The sequence below is a fragment of the Lampetra planeri genome, chromosome 8, assembly GCF_965212315.1.
Source record: "Lampetra planeri chromosome 8, kcLamPlan1.2.h2, whole genome shotgun sequence".
NCBI classification, from domain to species: domain Eukaryota; kingdom Metazoa; phylum Chordata; class Hyperoartia; order Petromyzontiformes; family Petromyzontidae; genus Lampetra; species Lampetra planeri.
The window spans coordinates 7,050,829-7,071,641 of record NC_136114.1 but is presented as its reverse complement, the minus strand read 5'-3'; the positions used below and the strand labels follow the sequence as shown (position 1 = coordinate 7,071,641).

The window sequence follows — 20,813 nt, the reverse complement described above, 5'->3', positions numbered from 1 at the left end:
TCGCCTGGTGTGTAAACAGATTTGTGCGCTGAATTTGCTTATGCAAGAGCCGAGCTTGCTTGCTTGCTTGCGTGGGGGTGGTACAGCGTGGCTCTTGCCAAGATGCGCGCTTTGTGACCCAGTCTCGGCGCTATTTATAGGCCGGCCTGGGCCGTTGAATGGAGCGCATTATTCTCGGCACAAATTCGGCGTTTGTGTCGTGACCTGCGCGACACGGGACCGCGCCCGCCTCTCTGTCTCTCCCCGGTGCGGTCTCTAACTCGCCCCAGCTTTGGCCACCGTCTACACGATCCGCGAGCATGGTCGTGCCCAGTAATCAAAGCGGCATGCTGCCACAAACTGCGCCCAGAACAAAAGGAGAGCATTGCCGATTGCGACGCAGTTGGGGGGTTGGGGTGGGTGGATATTTGCACCAACGGCACCAATAGTGTGGCACTTTGCCTTCCAAAGCTGAAGTACATCTCAACTGTCGTGTGAGATGCTTCTTTGCGCAGTCCAAAGTTAATTTATCTCGATGCTTTTCACCTGTAGTGTGGGGGTGTGCAAGCCTGCGATGTTGAGAAAATCAAAATCCAAAATGAGAATAAAGGGATGAGCAGGGCAACGATGTTTCACCAGCTTGATAGATCGCTGCTGCTTGCAAATTTCCCGCAACTATTTGGCCTCGTTGGCCACCTAAAGTGGCAAGGGCTCCATTTAAAACACACAACTCATTCATCGCTACCTGGGGATCACGTGTCGCTGCACGGGCATAATAATCGCAGCAAGAATGTACAGGCTTTTGTCAATCCGTGGCTGAAATAAGGCCTCCCCACGTCAAGTCAATCGTAGGAGTTGTTTTTTTACCATACTTCACCATGCTGGCCAGAGTAGGTTGAAGGTATGCCTCGGACATGTTCCGTTATCACTGGTCGCTGATGTTAGCCGTGACCAGGAATGTGACTCTTTCGTATGGAAATTGAGTAACAAGAATTCAATCCGTGTCTAGGTTGCTTGCAGATCCTCAGTGCTGGTTCCATGGCACGGTTAGTCGTGGCCCTGAGAAGGACCATTTGAATGACTTTGATTCTTGCGACTCGTACCGGGAGGTCGTTGAAACAATCGGTTGGACCGCGAGAAGGCTGTCCTCACGCACCCCAGGAATTGAACCCGGGTCAACTCTGCTCACTGAATTCACGGCTCACTGCACTAATTACTTCACCGCTGCTCCACCCAGCAGGGATATGGGGGGGGGGGGCAACATTTGCAGTGTTACTGTGTGTAGACATTGTATGAAAAATAAAATAAAGTATTTCACCAACCACTGCCAAAGTAGCGAAGAAGGTGAATGTTGATTCCCGAATCTGGGACAATAATTGGTTTCAGTGCATTGCATAAATGCCTGCCTTTTTTAAGCTATCCACATTTGAAATAATGAAAGGGACATATCTTTAAAATACACTGCCAATGCTTGGCTTGGAGTTGCCAATGTATTTGTATTGTGAAGGTAACACATTTTACATAGTATCCAGTTTTCAGTTATTGTTGCGATGTACAATATTGGTAAACTATTGAGGTCTCGGTTGTTCCAGTGTTTTTCATTAGCGAACAACCATTGAATATTACATGAACATATCCAGTGTCGGTTATGCTCCCAGTCATGGGTTTTCTTCATATCACCAAATCAAAAATCGTGAACATTTATCTTGTTTTAATGTGTAGCATTTCATTTATTTATCTATCGCCAACGCCACATGCATATGAACGGGAACACAAACAAATTGCCCGGTGATTTTGAGGTCAAGTGAAAAGTGTGTCATTCCAAATTGCAATCGAGTCGATGTTGTTTGAATGTTTTGAGGCCAGCTGACCACTGGTGCAAAGTTCAAACCCGGTTTGTGTGACGCCAAAATTGCACAGAAAACCCTCTCTTGTGTGATTAGATTTTTTTTTCTTGTTTTAAATTCGGGCACAAGTAACAACAAACCATTGGAAAATAAATATGCAAATCGATGGGGACCTGGTTACACGCAAAAAAATGTTAGTTACAGCAACAAGAACAAGAAAAAACACACCAACAAAAAAATCCCAAAACAACTGTACATTGCCAATTACCAAATGGCAAGGTTCTGCACCAGACATGGTTATGACCAGCATCAAAAAATGACAAGGCTGATAGAACACATCGCATACAAAAAACACACATTCATGGCTTGAGTTGGCCTACACACGCCCATCAGCACCGGACATTCTGAGAAATGTCCTTACTCGACATTTTAAAGGTCAAGTTGGTTGCCTAACACACAGATACTGTGCCTGTGCGGGGCTCGTACATTTGATCACTTAAGAGGCAATCTGACGGGATTTATAGAAATGTTGCTATTGCTGCATTTTTTTAATCTTTAAAACGTTAAGAGCTCCAGACATTTACCCCCCACCCACGTCACTTTTAATACCGCGGGATAAATATTTCTCCAATAAAGCTGCTTTTATTTTCCATAAGAGTTCTGCTTCCGTTAGAATTTCACTCGTAAATCCTGCATTTGATTTCCATCAATTGTACAAAAGAAAACCTTACAGATAAATATTTTAAGATTTTTATGTTGAAATATTGTTCATCTTATCTATGTATACACACCCAGGGCTGTGGACCATGTGCATATGGTCAGGGCGTTTCACTTCTTTAGGATGCCCCCAACATTTCATTTTCAGGAGCCAGAAGTTATACTTCTGGATAAAGGAGATCCACAGCCTCATTCCCCCGAACCCCCCCCCCCCCCCATCTGAACAGAGAGCCCCTTTTGTGTTGAGACAGCTACGTGTATTACAGAGATGGGCAGTAATAATCTACGTTACTTGTAGTTGCAATTTGCACTTCTATTTACGTCTGTATTTACTTGGGCTCCCGCAGTTAGAATGTTGTGCGTTTGTTTGTCTCCCCGTGGCCGTGGAGGCCTCTGGCTTGAAGACCAGGCTCTGCAGAAGCTCCACCTCTCAGATGTTTCTAGATTTGAAGCTTTCGTGACTGCAAGGATTCATATTCTTAGGTTTTTTCGGTAAAGTCACGTAGGTTAAAAAATTGAAATTAAAATAAATAAAGGTAAAATAAAATTAATAAAAGTAAAATAAGATGTTTGTCGCACATTCCCTCGACCCCAACCCCCATCCCCCTCCCTCATTGCAGTCGGCGGCATCTACACGGTGATCCAGAGCAAAGTGAGACAGACGAGCGTGGAGTGGGGCGACAACTACTTCCTCATCGGCCCTTACTTCGAGCACAATGTGCGCACCGAGGTGGAGCTGGGCGAGCCGACGAACCCTGCCGTGCGCCGAGCCATGGAGGCCCTCGACAATCGCGGGTGCAAGGTGCCGGCAACCACACACTCGCGCGTCCTCGCGCATCCTCCACAGGGGCCCGTTGGATGACGACACCCAGTGGCGTAGCTAGGATATTTTGCGCCCGGGGACGAACTATAAAATTGGCGCCCCCCCCCCCCCCCCATTTAACCACATACCAAATGTAATTACATGACATGTAGGCTGTGTGTGGCGGGATATATCAACTTTTAGGTTGAGGTGTAGATTTGTACAGTAGTTTCAGGCTGCCGCGCCCGCCGCAATAAGTTATAATGTAACGTTGTAAGCCTCATTTTGGCGCCCCTTTACCTTGGCGCCCGGGGACATATGTACCCCCCTGCCCCCCCCCTAGCTACGCCTCTGACGACACCGCCACCTCTGCCACTGCCGCCACCACCTTGCGTTCAGGTGGAGGGCGGTTTGGGCTGCGAGGCATTTTGCAAAACCCTGTACCGTGACCTTTGATAAAGAGGGTGGTGGGGTCGTGGGCGGCCATAACGTAGTGATGTGATGAAGACGAAGTAATTGTAACTACATTTTGAACAATTGTTGAGAGCTGAACAAGGGAACCTTTTAAAAAAACAACGGCACTCGTATAAAAGATGCTAATCGACATTTTTTTACTTTACTATAAGAATTTAGAGATGACCTTTGGACTTGAAATCTTGCAATCCAGAGGTCGTGCCCCCCTTACCCCCCCCCCCCCCCCCCCCATTGGTGCCATGGGGCAATGGCAAATGCCCATGTCTCGGATGCAAGGTCCACCAACACGCTACGCAGCAAATTCTGCTTGTACCTGAATCCAATGATCTATGCTCTGCTTAATCAATAACCTTTCAGCTCCCCAGTTGTGTCCGGTCAATTCCAGTTATGTTCGCATTAAATGCATAATATAGCAAAAGGTCAAAGCATTCAACCGCGAAATTGAACCAAGCGACACCATTGCTAACTCGAGCTTAGACATGGCCCTCTGTCTCTGCTAAGTTCTTGACCACTGACTGTTTCGACCTTGGAGCTACAGGTACTGTTGGGATCCCGACCCAGATTGTTGCAGCGTTAACACGCCATGATTACGCTGGCCACCTGTCTGGGTTTGACCCGGACAGTCCGGGAAATCGAATTTGTGATCTGGTGGCAGGGATTGATTTTGAGGTCTGGTACCGGCGTTGTGTTGAACGTTATTGCAGTATACGGCACAGTTTTGATTATAGACCTGGTGCTGACTGGGAGTTGTATCCTGGATTGATCTAGAAGGGGGTAAGGTGTGGTGATCCGAGGCCATGATGTTTCATTACATTGTTGCACAGAACACTGCATTTCACTGTTATGATTGTTTTTATTCATTAATGTAACGAATTGCATTAATATGCAAGGGAGTGCAATGACATTTGTGTGATCCACCAACCATGGCCTCCTCCTCCATGGTCCTGGATTACAGGTGCGTGCATAGCCACCACTGCAGCCCGGTAACTTAACGGCCACTTGTTTCATATTCCAGCAGGGGTGAAACGTGGCCAGCCAGCATTGTCCTTAATTGCATTCGTTGTTTCCACCGTGTCTGCAAATGCTACCCTAGTGGCTGAGTAAAAAAAAACTTTCGTTCGTTTGGCCCTGAATACGCGGATCATATTAAGTGAAAAGAATTTTAACCCTGGGGGCAGAGCATGGCTCGCTCACTCAGTTGGAACTTGCTGAAGTGCGCTTTATTAACCATTACGCATTCTTTCACCTTGGCATTTAGAATAGAAAGAGAGAAACAACGCGTGGCAGTGAGTGTAGATTCGGACAAATGCTCTTTGCCCAGTGTGAATTAAGCCAAACTGCTATGTATCTTTAAGACCGAAACAGGGGGAATTCTACACAAGTCTGGCTGTCGCCTGATGGGGCTGGTTGTAATTTTTGGCGGAACGTCGTATTCGAATTGTAAATGTTGTGGGTTTACTCTCCAACACACCGGTGTGCTGTACTCGTAACGAATTGGCATGTTTTGTTTACGTGACAAACCTTACTAATTGGCTGTCGGGTGGTGGCGGGTATAAGGGCACGTTTATATTTACGCGATCTAACCCAAAAAAAGCTCTTATGGATGCTATGTCACAGCAACACACGGACAACTGGTGCTCTACACAAGAGAACTGTTTCTTGTTTTGTCCAATTCGGAGGAGTTGAAACAGCTTGCTTATATTAGTGGCGTTAGGAGTGGACCATCCAGTTATTTCCTAATCTGGCAGCTAAATTCCACGAGCTGCTGTTGAGTTGTGGTGCATGAAGTCAGTAGGGGAGAGATGAGACGATGGCCACTCGTGGCATGATGACGATGATGATGACGATGATGGTGTCCGGTGAATTAGGGTCACACAAACAGGCTCTCTACTACCATATGCTCTTTCTGTTGAGATCAGCAGGGTGTGTTCCAATGCACGCGTTTGGCCAAGAAAAGTGGAGTTATCAGCTGATAATGCATTTCTGCACACACAGGTAAAATAAATAAAGCCAATTACCAGCCATTCCCAAAACACGAAGATGAAGGCCTCTTTTTCCAATGGAGACCTTAAAGAATTACAAATACTGCTTCCTGATTTATGATCGTTAAGCAGTTTATGGTCCAGTTGTAGGCGGTGACACTGTGGTCTCGCTCCAGTCGCCGTTTTTCAGCGGAATACGGTGGGTGAAGGCAGCCTGGTCGATGATCCCAGCAGTCCAAACTAATCACATGAATTGTTCGATTTGAAGCGAAATTTTTCTACTTGTGAAGTTTTCCAAAAGAATTTTTATTTTACGGCGTCCGTGCTTTGTTTTTAGCGACGTGGCCGAGCAGTAAAGCGTTTGCTGCTTCTGGTGGTGGCTCGCAGTGTGAGCCCAATGGTCACCTCCATTTTTATACTCGGGGTGTATTGAGCAAAAATGCATGCCCACTGCTTCTCATTGGACATAATCACGTGCATCGGCATCTCGGTAAAAATTATAACATTTCTCGAATGAGGTTAAGCCACGTGGCAGCATTGCCCCCCCCCCCCACTGCAAAAGTACTGCAGACTAAACTAATTTGTGCATCATAGCACCATCCTGGTTAGCCTATTGCTAATAGGAATGGAGCGAATACGAGACAGTACTCATGATTTGCTTTGTGGTGACGAGAGGGCCCGGTTGTGGATATTGCATTGTGTGGTGCCAGGTGTACTTTGGCCGCTGGCTGACGGAAGGGGGCCCCTCTGTGGTGCTGTTCGACATCGAGAGTGCCCGGCACCACCTGGATCAGTGGAAGGGCGAGCTGTGGGAGGCGTCGAACATCGGCGTGCCGTGCGATGACCGGGAGACCACGGAAGCCGTCCTCTTTGGTTTCCTCACAGAGGCGTTCCTCAGAGAGGTAGGTGCCTAGGCCCTGTGGTCTATCTTATGCTTGCCCCGGTCACCCACCGCCCCCCTGTAAACTGTTCCCCCCTCCCCCCACTCTTTCCCCGACAATGATTCACCTACCGTCAAGCGTTTCCAGATTCCAGCCCCTGCCAGCTCTGGCTGAAATTAAGGCATACATAAATTGGTATAAAGATATTCTTGGTTCTTTCGGTAAAGTCGCGTAGCAATAAAACTAAAATCTAAATTAAAAGCAAAAAGCCCATGACGTTTCGATCGCAACACAAGCGGTCTTCTTCAGGTGGAGAGAAAAGAGGGGGCAAGCTTCCAAATGCAGCTGCTGATAAGGGCTCCAGAGTGAGTGGGCGGGGGAAAGGGCTGCGCGAGCAGACAATGGGGCGGGGCGGGGGAAGAAATGGGGATAAAAGAGCTGCGAGAGAGGGGGGGGGCGAGGGAGAGAGGGGGTGGGGCATAGATGGGGGGGGGGGGGGAGAGACGGGTAGAGATGGGAGGAGGGAGGAATTGCACCTCGCTACGCCCATCCACGCTGCTGACGGTAGAGGTTGACAAGGAAACACAAATTCAAATCATGACCAAAAGTGGTTGATGACATCTTTCCAATGATTGCTGAGTTTATAACCGTCGTCTCGGTTGAAATTGTGTTTGTGTCTGTCTATATGGATGGCTTCATGAATGAATCTCTGTTGATAGCCAGTCGGCTTGCAAAGTACCATCGTTTTAGAGAAATCAATTTCACGTGAGCCAGCCGCATTAAAGTAATGGTCAGCTACGGCAGAAGTATTGGTCCTGCCGTGTTTCAAATCTGCCTTGTGTTCACGAACACGGTCCGAGACATGTCGCTTAGTTTACCCAATGTAACTGCTGCCGCAGGTACAGCTTAGTTTATAGACGCCGGGATATTGCATGTCAGGGATCTTGTCCTTCACAGATGGGATCAGGTCATGAATTTTGTGTACTGTGTTAAATCGGACCTGGATCTTGTGTTTGATCAAGATTTTTAAAAAATATTTTTGGTTATCCCTTCCATGTAAGGTAAGGTGACGGTTTTGATTGGATCTTCAAGATGGCTCCTTCCTCACGGTTGGGTTGATGGCTTTGCGGATTGTATAGTCAGAGTATCCATTCGCCTTGAGAGCCCGGTGTTTGAGTTCACTGGTCAGGTGTTCATAGTCGGAGATACATTGAGCTCTATGGTGTAGCGTTTTGATGAGGGAATTCTTCTGGGATGGATGGTGGTGGGAATCAGGTTTTAGGTAGGCGTCAGTATGGGTTACTTTCCTGTAAACAGAGTGGCTCATTGAGCCACCTGGTCTCCTTTTGATTAGGACATCAAAGAAGGGTAGCATGCCATTCTTTCCTACCTCCATGGTGAATTTGATTTCTGGGTGAATGGAATTGATGCGGTTGAGAAATTGTTTCAGAGCCGGTCGGCCATGTGTCCAGATGACAAACATGTCATCCACATACCTCTTCCACAAGGATGGATGTAGAGTGGATGCCTGGATGGCGTCCGTCTCAAATTTTTCCATGAAAATGTTAGCCACAACCGGAGATAAGGGAGAACTCATTGGAGTGCCCTCAGCTTGTTTGTAGAATGTTCCATTCCAAGTGCAGTATGTATTAGTGAGGCAGTGTCTCGCCAGGGCCAGTACATCAGCATTCAGTCCTTGTTGGACAAAATCTTCAATTATTGCAATGGTATCGGGCACAGGAACCTTGGTGAACAGAGAAATACATCAAAAGTAACGAGCAAATCACCTGGAGACAGTGAGATATCTTTAATTGACGCTGCCATGTGAGCCGAGTTAAGAACAGAAGAGGTGGTCTTACCAGTGAAAGGTTGCAAGGTCTCAGATATCAGGCCAGTTTGTAGGTGTGTGAGCCAATGGTGGAGACAATGGGACGAAGGGGTGTACCTTCTTTATGGATTTTTGGTAAGCCATATAGTCTGGGTGATCTAGCAGCAGAAGGTTTGAGGAAAAACCTTTTGGTCTGTTCAAATTAATGAAGCTGAATCAGTGATGATACTGTTCGTTTTTGTAACGAGGCAGTTGGTAGGATCTCTTTTAATCTTTGTGGAGCTACCATCATTAAGTAGGTCCTGAATTTTGTTATTGTACACGTTTTTGTCCATGATGACTGTGGCATTACCCTTGTCGGCTGAGAGGATGACGATATCTTCCCTCTCTTTTTTTTATTGAAATAACTCAAAGCGCTCCTCCTTACTGATGACTGGTATCTTAGCGCTTTTGAGGGTTGCAGCGATTTCAGATCTTGTCACTTCTGCAGTGATGTGTCCCAAACTCTTAAGGGCTACATCGACCTGAGCAATAATGTCATCAACTGGTATCTGTTTGGGGGTGACTGCAAAGTTCAATCCTTTAGCGAAAACCGACTTCAGACCATCAGAAATAGGGCTATTACTCATATTGATAACGACCTTGTCAAGGTCTAACTTTTTAACATGTGGATCTGGTTTCTTCTTGGAGAGGAAATCAGATTATCTTTACATTTAGCTGACATTGTAGCGGCTGATGAAGCGGTCATGTTATCTACATGTTCCCAATCAGATGTAGACATTTTGTGCATCAATGTTAAGTGTAAATTCAAGAGTCTTGTCTGCATGATCCAGTTCAGTGTGGAGCAGTCTAATTCTCTCAGAGACCAGGGCCAAGCTAGCTTTAAACAAAATTCGTTTGGCATTGGAAGATGTGACAGCAGCAGAGGTCATTGCGAATAAAGTCGGTATTACCTTAGAGTCGCGGCATCTCTTCAGAAATGTGAGTGACTCGATCAGATGAGCTTTCTTGTCTCGGAGTTTGTTAAAAGATCTTATGATTATGTGGAAACCCTCTCCGTAGCGGCGGTTAAATTTCGACTTAAAACTTTAGTGACTGCAGGAATTCATTTCCTTGGTTATTTCGGTAAAGTCACGTAGATAGAAAACAATACAAATTTAAAGCAAAAAACCCATGACGTTTCGATTGCAACACAAGCGGTCTTTTTCAGGTGGAGAGAAAAAAAAGTAAGCATGTAACAAGCCATTGATTGGAAATCTATTATGCCTGTGATACTGTACATGTGTAGTGTCGTTGATGTGGGTACCGTTGTGTAGAGACCGTACCGCGTGGGTGGTACTGTAGGGGCGGAGCCTCTCCCTGACAGTGGAAGGGCATACCAGGGGAGGCTGGGTAAACGGGAAGGGGCACATGACCGGATGTGGTGCGGACGGGGGGGGGGACCAGGGTTGAGGAACACGTGAGGTGGGTCTTGAACCCTCAAGAAGGATCGGGAAAAGAGGCGTGGCCAAGGGCAGGGCCTGGCCACGCCGTAAGCTGAGCCCCAGGGGTGACTGGGGTTCGTCCTGGCTGGAAAGAAACCTTCGTCGTCGGCGGGTCTCCGGGTCTCCGGGCGTCGCGCACGTGGACCAGGCAGCATGTTGGCTGACCTGGGTCCGATTTGTAGTTGCCCCATCCAGAATGTAAATAGCCATACTCCAGTGTACATAGATAAGTGTGGGAACAGTGGGTTACCAGCTTATGTTGTTATTCCGTTAGGCGTTATGTGGTGTTGGTTAATAAAACGTGTTGCCTCCAAGTTCTAGTGTGTGCCCTGATTGAACCCCCATTACACATGCATTGAATCATGTGTCTAAGAAGTGATTGTCTACTGTTTCTGCAAGTTATAATATACTTTTGACTTCGGAACAAATAATACATTTTACAATACAGGACCATAAAAATTAACAATAGATGTTTCTTGAATTGTATCCCCAAATTGTCAATTCTTATAATTTCTGTGAGGTGAATCATTATGCACCTCGTGGGAGTGGCACAATGGGCATAGGTAGATAGATGCAGATACAAATTTAATGACCTATTCGAACACAGCAAAAAAGGTATGTGGTAAAATAAAGCCAATAGTAATTTTGTAGAAGTGTTGATAGTGGTAGTGGTGCATGCCTTGTAATCGATAACTTTGGATGCAGCAGTTAGTGGATTATACAAATATTATCATCGTCTGTGTGAGATTCCCATCATCCTGGGCTGCAAGGTGGCCAGTGAATGTACAGGACCTGTGAGATTACCAACATGGAAACGTTGGTCTGCAATTGAAGGGTAGCGTGAGCCAAAGGCGAAATGTTTTTGACCTTGAGCAGATGTCACAACATGCAACCTGAATCGTGGTCTGGTTATGTTTCTGGTTCATGATTATGCAGCTGAAAGTTGCGTATGGTATGGGCAAGTTATGTCACACTGTCGCAGGGTGTATGGCCTAGCAGGAGTGAGTAGTGGTGGTGACGACTTGGCCCAGTAGTTTCAGTTTCATTTCATTTATGAGGTATAACCCTGTGAGCCATGCGGCTCTTGACTCGGGTGCAACCGCAAGAAAACAAAAATATGAACAAAAAACATCTTAAAGTGACTACACACAACAGAAAAATCAAGGAAAAAACGGCAAAGTCTTCCAGAAAAAACACCGTATTTCAACGCTGTGTGCAAAAATCCCAGTGGGATGCAAGTCAAACAATAACAACCATAAGACAATGTAGACCAAAACGTTTTCAAAATCACCAAAATAAAGCTATAAAAACAATGTAACAGTGATCATAGGAACTGTGATTCAAATTTAACAATCAACGATATACATAACATTTACATATACATAACACGATATACATAACATACATAACAAGTAGTGTTCCTGAAGTTCATTGGTCAAATCCAGTGGCCGCCCTGTTTTTATGTGGGTGCAATAACCATAAGAATACCACGTGCAGTCTGCTTTACATTGGACGTTACAGATCACCTGAAGAGTAGGCCACTGTGTATAAGCATAAGGGTCCAAATTTACCAGATCCTACAATTAGCCGCAAATTACTCTTTTTAGACTATGCACAGCAATAATCGCCCCTCCTATCAGACATGCCTCCCGTCACTTGAGTTCTCAACTGGTTATACTAAATGTACGTTAAACTTGTATGCACTGGCAGCAGCTGATTGAATTGACATGGTTTACATTTTTGTTCTAATGTTCAAGCATGTGAAATAAATGCCACTGGAATACCATAGAATGGTACCTGAAAACGAAACATTGAAATACATTGAAAATTGCACTATCTGAAAACCCGAATAATGACATAATGATTAAAATTTAATAAATACAGCTTTAAACGTAGGTCGGGCTACATAAATAATTTGGCCCTGGTGGAAACATTAATTGCCACTCGTTGTTACAGCAGTAGTAATGAGCCGTGAATTTTCTGTAATAAGACTGTACAATGAATGAGTAATTACCCGTGTGGGTGACCACGCTGCTCATTTAACTGGTGTAATAATTCAATAACCTACGACCATATCACCCAGAATGTCCCCTCGATCTTAACAGGGCTGAGCAAGGATGGTGCTTGAATGGGGGCATCCGCAACGCATACGTTTTGTTGTAAGCTCCCATTGGGCTATGTTGTGAGCAGTAGGCAGTGCCACAAAATCCATTGTTGTCCTGTACTATGCTTAAACATCTATGCTCCCTACCTGACCAGCATGACGAAGTTATGGTCAAATGACCGCTGTGAACCCGTGTAGTGTAGGTATGCCCTCATCCAGCATGAGTTTGACATGAGGGCTGTACATGCACAATAAGGATTCTGCTGTGCTCGCCGCTTCAGGGTGGACAGAAAGATGCCTCGTCCTCCCCTAATCAGCACGTGATTAGTCGTCTTGTATTGGCGTCACATTTGGAGCCGGCAGTTGACCCCGTCGATGGGGCCAACTGCCGAGAACTCGCAAGGGGACGAGAAATGTTTCCTGCCGCTGTTAATTTTTGCGAGTGGCCGCAGGGGACCCCAGACTTGCAGTGCTATTTTGGGACGTGTGAGATTATAATTTTTTTTTCGCGTATATTATGAATAGTGGGGCGAGTGGTTTGCAGTGGTATCGAGATCCGAGCTCGATCCCTGGTCGCAGTTGACGTGAATGGCGAGTGATAGTCGAGCCGGACATGGCCCCACCCCCTGGGGACACACCGGGAGAGAGAAACGCACGGGGGTGGGGGGGAGAGACACGTGGGGGGAGACGGAGACTTTTAACATTTTCCTGCGGAGGGAGCTGGTAGGAACGTTCGGTTGCTCGGTCAATGGCCAGGGTCAACGGCGGCGTGGTGTATTCCGCAAATTTGCCCGACTGAGGGCTGGCACAAGCCGGCGTGAGTAGGTTAAACGTTGAGTTTTATAAGGGCACCACGGGGTGACCAGCCCCTCCCCTCCCACCCCCCACCCAGCCCCTCCCTGCACGACGGACGGACGGACACAATAATCCCCTGTAGGCTGGTGTAACCAGGAGGTTCCTACCAGTACAACTTTTATTGCCGCCAGCAGCAACAGCACTGAAGGCGATTCCAATATGAAATAGACAGTCACCAGCAAACAAATGAAACACACGCTATAAATCCATGCGCTGTGGCGCTAAATGCACCATGCACATCACGAAAGAAAAGTCACGTGGTGGTGTTCATCGCGCACGCCACGGTGATGAGTGAGCGCTTCAGAAGGTGAACATGAGGGTGCCGTCCACGCTGGTACAGAGGGCTTTTCCGGCTCCCCCCCCCCCCCCCCCCCCAGCGTTCGAAGAAGACGTGCACATCACCGACGTGTGTGGTGTGCGTGCTCCAGCCAGAGCCGCGCCTTAAGCAGGCCCCTGAACATTGGAAGCACAGAGCAGCCGTCGGGGAGATGGAGAGAGAGAGGGACACATGGAGAGAAATGTGGACACACGGAGAGAGACACGGGGACACACAGAGAGAACCCGTTAGAAACATGGGAAGGGACACGGGGATCATGATGAAATGCGTAGCGAGGCCTTCATCCAGCAGTAGATTCACAAAAGGCTTATTCAAATGTAGAAAACGAATAGACAGGAAATCCCTTTCTCCACATAAAAGCAAGTTGATGTTTTTGTTCCATTTACTTTTGGGCCTTCCAGAGCAGTGTTTTCCAGCAGCATCTGTTTAAGCAGGCCAGCTCTGGACAGGTTTTGACTTTCTGTCTATTCATTATATACATGTTGCAAACAATACTGTACTCTACTATAGTACAGCATTATCCACAGGTTGCCAAAAGGGAACATGTTTAAAAATAATATTAATCGGAGGAGGTGGGAAAGGGCTATCCAGTACATTGAAGCTCTGCCAAATCATTAATGAATCGCTGAAAATTTTTTTTATTCACATCACGGTTTATCTTGGTCCATTGGAAAGCATTCCTGCCAAAATGAATTGCAAGTCAAATTAAGCTCCACACTTTAATCAGCATTGGTTGGTACTCGTCTTAACTGGAAGTCAGTGATGGACATTATGTGTGGCGTATACGCCACCTCTTGCCACAGCTTTTCCACGCTGCTGGTTTTTCACAACGTGGTACGAATTTTATTGACCGTGGAGAGATGATCGGTCTATTTTACTATTTACCCCTGACCTTCGTTTTGACCTGCCAACATTTTGAATATAAAAATAAGAATAGGGTTTACTCTTTCTGGTAATAAAACAGGAGGTGTTAAGATATTCAAACACCAAATAGAAGCCTTTGCAAGGAATCAAGTCACTGCATTAACCACACGTACTTGTGGTGAACATGCAAATAAAACATTCTCTGCTAATATGTATGGTGAGACTAGGCCATAAAGAATGCTGTTTTTGGTGTAGGCCAATTAGTTTCAAAGAGAATGCCATATATATTACTAGCGGTTAGTACCCGGCGTTGCCCGGGCGAAAAAGGCAGACGTGTAGTTACACACGCAAATCCATTGATACACACACATAGAGTTACACTCACAAATGGACTCGCACATACATGCATAGACTGAACAACAACAACCGCCATTCGCCACAAAGTGGTGGTGACGTCGCAACAACGCTTGTGCCAGGCTATGTGCACCTTGAAAGGTTTCTATTTGGTGTTTGAACATCTTAACACCTGTTTTATTGCCATGAAAGGGTAAACCCCACTCATAGTTTTCATACATTGATACTGGAAAAAAAACCTTGTGATTTGTATATTGAGAACTCTGCCAAACAGCACCACCCGGCTGGGTACAGAGAAACTCTCCACATCCGCTCGCGAGAAACGGCAGTGGCCGCAATTCGACTGGGGTGGGGGCACGCACACCAGGAGCAGCAGACATTATGGCCGCGGATGAAAGTCGTTTCGCTGCACCTTGTCAGCGCTTCGAAATGACGATGCTTGACACGGCGTGTCGTCGCCATCGGCGTGTAACGCTCGTCGGTCTGATGACCGCGCGCGTCTGCGTCAGTTTGCAGCGCAGAGCGAGGAGCACCTGCCGATCGTGGCTCACTTCCACGAGTGGCTGTCGGGCGTGGGGCTGCTGTTGTGCCGCCTACGACAGCTGCCCGTGGCCACGGTGTTCACGACGCACGCCACGCTGCTCGGACGCTACCTGTGCGCCGGCAACACCGACTTCTACAACAACATGCAGCACGTGAGTGCACGCGGGCGGCAACGCTACGGTTGGGGACGGCGGCACTCCGCACGGCTGCAGCCAGTCGCGGTGGCGACCGCCTGCAATGTGACCAAATAGTTTGGTGCTGCTGCGTTGGCAGCGGTGCACAAGTAACAAAAACTCGACACATTCGTCAATAACACTGCCTTTTAAAAAGAAACAATATATATCGTGAGTGATGGTTCGGGCAATGGCTCTTCTTCATGGCACATAGGGAGGCTACCTCTCTGCCCCCTCTGTCCTGTAAAGAAGGACCTCTGCCCAAAAGAGACCACCTATTTATTTATTATATACTTTTTCGATTGGCGAATGTTGAACTTATTTTGCACCGTATGTAGCCAACCGTACTAATCGGAGGTGTACGTGTCGCGTTTTTGTCTGTAATGTGGCACATTAGAGGAATACTCTGTGGTTCGTGCAGGTATAATAAAAGTAAACGTAAAATGTAAAGGTGCAGCCCTGGAATGCCTTGTTCAAGCTGCTGCTGGCAGAAGGGCCTCCACTAAAAGGGGGAATTGAGAAAATAAGTTTTGCCCATGTTTACACAGAGGTGGGAGGTACCCACAATTCACCGCACCACACGCGACCTGCCGATTGACTGTGTATCAACATTTACTGCTGGGTGGATGGGGTGGGATCTAAGAAACTTGGCAATTGTTTCAAATACCATGCCAGGAGATCGAATTGGTGACGACCTGAAGTGTGCGCTACCCCATGATCACCGCAGCGTCCCATCATAATAATGAACATACACAGCTGTTGTCTGCCCACTGCTTCATGAGGGCCTCCCTCCTGCCGGTGCAGGTCGTGGGGTTTATTTGACCATACTTCACCATGCTGATCAGTGTAGGTTGGTAATGGCGAGGAGCATAGATGTGCCATACAACTTGGATAACCTTTTTATCAATTATATTTCTCACTTATGTGTATTATTTGGAACTATTGTACCACTAAAACACATCTTTTTGGCAAGTACATTATCGTTGTCCTCGCACTGATTTAAACAAATCCAAATTTGAAAAACAAATTTGGCGAAGGGCTGGGAAAGGGTTCTAGTGGATTCGTCTTGGTCCTCCCGATGAATATTGGCCATGCGGTGACTGCCGCTCATCACGCAGAAATCCGCAGGCTGAAGTGGACTCATGTGGGCGACTGTTGGCTTGAGATCGTCAGCAACGCACCCTCCCATGATGCCCAGCTTCCTTGTTTTAACACGGCAATTACGCCCATGCTAGCACACAAGAGTGTGCGCTTGCGTCTGTACTGGCGACAGACGGCAGTAATTGCGCTGGGCATTTAGAGGGTGAGTAGAAGGTGAAACGTCTGTCGGAGAATTTGGAAACCATTCCCCAGATTCTAGGAATTCACTCGATCTAAACAGTAGGCATGTAATAATTCGCCCAATACAATTTCGTGAATTATCATACATTTTTAGTCGTGGTTTAATTCAAGATCATTCATTACTTTATTAAATTTTAGCAGTCTTGTTTTGTGGTGTTTGTTGTTCTGTCTTGTACTGCATTGCTTACTTAGCCTAACCATAACATCAGCATCACATTTGCGAATATTGAAAGTAATGTACATGATCAGATGTACCTTGAGTGAAAGCCGGATTTGAATCGATGAATTTGTGCATGGCATGTCCTCAAACATAGCAGGTTTCCGGTATCCATGTCATCAGTGATTGAATAATGCTTCTTGTTTGGTTTTCAAATGAATGCACCTTAACTCTGATCTGGGTGCGGACAGGTAATGGTTCGGTTTATGCATCGCGCTATGCACCAGACGACCTGAGGTGAAATGTCAGAAGTAGTTGGTAATATCTGAACCGATCCTAGGCTCCCCTTCACCAACCAGTCCTGGTGACGTATGGTCGAACAACTCCTCTGACCGACAGTGTGTGGTGAGGCCTTCATTTGGCAGTGTATTGACAAAGGTGGAAAATTATGTTTTTTGTGTGAAATCCCCCTGAAAGTTTGGTAGGCAATCTAACAACCGGCTTGCAATTAAACATTCTTTATTTTCGATCAGACCGTGTCATCTCTTGAATGAGAAATATCTGTGGAAGAGAAAAGACACCTCCAGCAGAAGTTTAATTCTATTACCAACGGGTCCAGACTTTAACATCAAATTAGGGAATTGAATGATGACCCCATGGCATGACCGATCACAGTTAGGATCAGAATCTCTATCCTTGAGGAATCCGATGAGCTATGAAGCTCTTTTTCACAGATATATGGTAGTTGTGGGTCAGCAGGTTACAAGAGATGGTGATACAATCCAGAAATACATTATTAAAAGACGTGGGTTGAGACACTAAAATAAAAATAATTCGGCCATCAGCAACCTTGCACCAGTCTTGAGTTTTGTTACTTTGCAAAGCTGAACAGTAACAGTATAGTTGTATACTTTTGTACGTTGGGAAGTGCCAGTGATTTGACCTTTATTCTTAGTTTGTGTGCGAGGTGGGACGGGGAGTACGGGAACGCTGCCGTGTCATTACTCGTTGACTCATTCATTTGAGACGCTCTAAGGACGTGCAGGCGGAAGTGCAACGTGGAGCCCGTGGCAGGAAGGGCTCGCGCTGAATGACATGGCCAAACCTCACCACCGTCATTTGTCTAATGATGACACGTTTCCCGTTAACCCTGTCATGAGACGTGCAAAGAGGATGATGCTGGCAGTCCTGCGCGCACCGTTGACTGACACATTTTTATAAGGTCGTGCTCATTACACACACAGTGCTTGCCACAAATGAACGACAATACCTTGCTGATCTCGTCAAGGAGCATAAACCATCAAGCAAACTCCCGTCATCCTCGCAGCGGCTTTTGGCTAGCTATCGAACAAAGACGCCCACCACATCGCGTGCTTTCAGATGCGCTTCTGCGGCCATTTGGAATGCTCTTCCTTGTGATATTAAGAAGCCGCTTGAGCTATGCACTGTTAGATCTAGATTGAAAACTCTTTGCATTATAACTGCTTTTCGTGTTTAGTTTGTTCTCCCCCCGCATCTCTGATTAGCACGGTTAGCTACGTGCGGTGCGAAAGAAATTCTACATGCATCCAAATTTCAGAATACATTAGGAAAGGTTACATGGTAATGGAAGGCACGATGACGCTTGTTTACCCAGGAAAGCCTTGCAGGGTTTCGTGACTCTCTTGTCAAGGAGGGTCTTGCCAAGTTTGTTTTTTCTGTGTAGGGAGTGATACTACTATGTGTGTAATTCCAATTGAGTAATCTGTTGGTACAAACTTGATTTGAAGCTTTCGTGACTGCAGGAATTACTCTTTGGTTATTTTGGTAAAGTCACGTAGAAAGAAAATAAATTAAACCATAGAATACGACGTTTCGATTGCAACACAAGCAATCGTCATCAGGTAGAACTAAATTTGAGAGAGAGACAAAACACAGACACGGAGACACACAGACAGACACACAAGCAGAGAGAGACAACACAGACACACAGAGAGAGGCACACAACATAGACACACAGAGACCCAATGCCTCTGTGTCGAGGCCTTAAATAGAGAGAGAGAGAGGGGGGGCAGAGAGAGAGGTGGGTCTGCTGGAGCAGAGAAATTAGCATGTTACTGAAAGACCCAACAAGACTGGTACATTTTAGAGAGAGTTGTGTGGATATCCACCCAAAGCGACCAAGGGAGAGAAAGATCGAATGGACCTGTGAGAGCCTGGTAAATTTTATAGAGAGAGAAATAGGCTGTTTGATAGAACCAAAGAGTAATCTGTTGGTACTCTATCCAATGACAAATTCAATTACACCTATGCATTTCTCATCCAGTTAAACAAAGCGGCTCTAGTCTAATCAAATTGTCACGAGTTCGCTGGTATGCCCGTGTGCTCGCTTCAGCCGTAATGTCCCTCTGATGTCGCAGGACAAAGGCAAATGATCCTCCGCATAGCCTGTTGGGGCAAGTGCTGTTAGCGAGCATCTAGGAAGGCTGCAAAGAGCACACGGAGGGAGCAGGTGGTCAACACCACGCCTGGGCCGCCTTTGTGTCCCCCAGTGGTGATGTTTACACCACCGGAGGCCAAGTCGACCTAGGAGTAACCCATCACCAGTTCAAATAGTTGTCACCTGCTCTTGGCCATCTAAGATTCGAACTGGGGGTGCCCGTGGGTTTGTACCGCAGCACGAGCCCCCCGACTCTCCCAGGCCCCCACCCACTGCCCACTAGGGAGCCTTTAAGGGGTGGTGATCAGCCGCGTTGCTGCTCGTTCATTATTCACTGACGCTGGGTCACGACTCGGCCCGGAAGATCCAGCACTCCTCCAAGCCTCGCTCCTTCCCTCTCTCTCTCGATGCCTCCCAATATGTATAACGACATTAACACAACGGCTAGCAAGTATTAAAAAAAAATACTCACCATTGTAATATCCCCATATTATCAATATACTCACTCGATTAAAGTTTCGATTTAAAGCTTTCGTGACAGCAGGGATTCATCTTCTTGGTTCTTTCGGTAAAGTCACGTAGAAGGGAAGTAATAAAATAATAAAAATAAAACATGATAGAATAATTCTCACGACGTTTCGGCCACAACGCAAGCAGCCGTCCTCAGGTGACGCTGTCGCCCCGACAGACCTGGTTTTCACCTGAGGACGGTTGCTTGCGTTGTGGCCGAAACGTCGTGAGAATTATTTTATTATGTTTTATTTTTATTATTTTATTACTTCCCTTCTACGTGACTTTACCGAAAGAACCAAGAAGATCGATTAAAGTTAATAACTATACATTTTATGGTCGAATAGCAACCCCCCCCCCCCCCATAACCGACATGGTGTGCGGGAAGCCCTCATCCAACGGTGGATTGACAAAATGGCCATGCGTGTACGTGCCATTGCCTTGGTGAAGAATGATTGCGTCTGTCGACACAGTTCGACCCCGACAAGGAGGCTGGCGAGCGTCAAATCTACCACCGCTACTGCATCGAGCGCGCGGCGTCGTACTGCGCCCACGCCTTCACCACCGTGTCACGCATCACGGCCTACGAGGCTGAGCATCTGCTCAAGCGACGGCCAGGCGAGCCGCCCCCGCAGGGCCAGCGTCAACGTCCCCTCCTCTTCGTGGTCGCAAAGTCCTCGCCATCATCCCATTCTTCGTTTATTTTCCGGTCCTTCATTTAATTCGAAAGCATTGCCTCCATCCCATCGGGCAGAGTTGGGCGGTTGCCTCCGTTGGTCACCATCGATGGACATACCTACCCATAACATCTATTGATCAATCGTCCTATTGTTATTCATAACTGTCTTAATGATCACCATCACCACCATCACCAGGTCCCATAACTACGATCACCACTACCTGCACTGACACTGATTATCACCACCATCACCGATTATAACCTTCAACACCATCACCACCGGCGCAACTAACACTACTTCCATTATAAACACCACCGAACCACAACAGCTGCCGCCATCTCTGTAACCAGCCTATAATTATCACAACTTTAGGTCCTTTGCCACAATCATTACTATTATCGGCTTTGTCACCACCAACACTTCCATTATGGTACCACCATCATCACCATCAGAATACAACCATTATCACCACCTGCCCTCTG

At 46.6% G+C, this 20,813-nt stretch overlaps 1 protein-coding gene across 2 annotated transcripts in view; it reads left to right on the top strand.

The window, feature by feature from the left end:
• Window positions 1-20,813, top strand: part of LOC144720244 (glycogen [starch] synthase, muscle-like) — a 37,084-nt gene that overhangs the window by 2,641 nt on the left and 13,630 nt on the right. For both annotated transcript variants that reach the window (XM_078596810.1, XM_078596811.1), the window contains exons 2-5: window positions 3,164-3,345; window positions 6,512-6,703; window positions 15,018-15,203; window positions 20,125-20,269. In XM_078596810.1, the coding sequence (XP_078452936.1) occupies window positions 3,164-3,345; window positions 6,512-6,703; window positions 15,018-15,203; window positions 20,125-20,269 (705 nt within the window). The remainder of the gene's footprint in view (window positions 1-3,163; window positions 3,346-6,511; window positions 6,704-15,017; window positions 15,204-20,124; window positions 20,270-20,813) is intronic.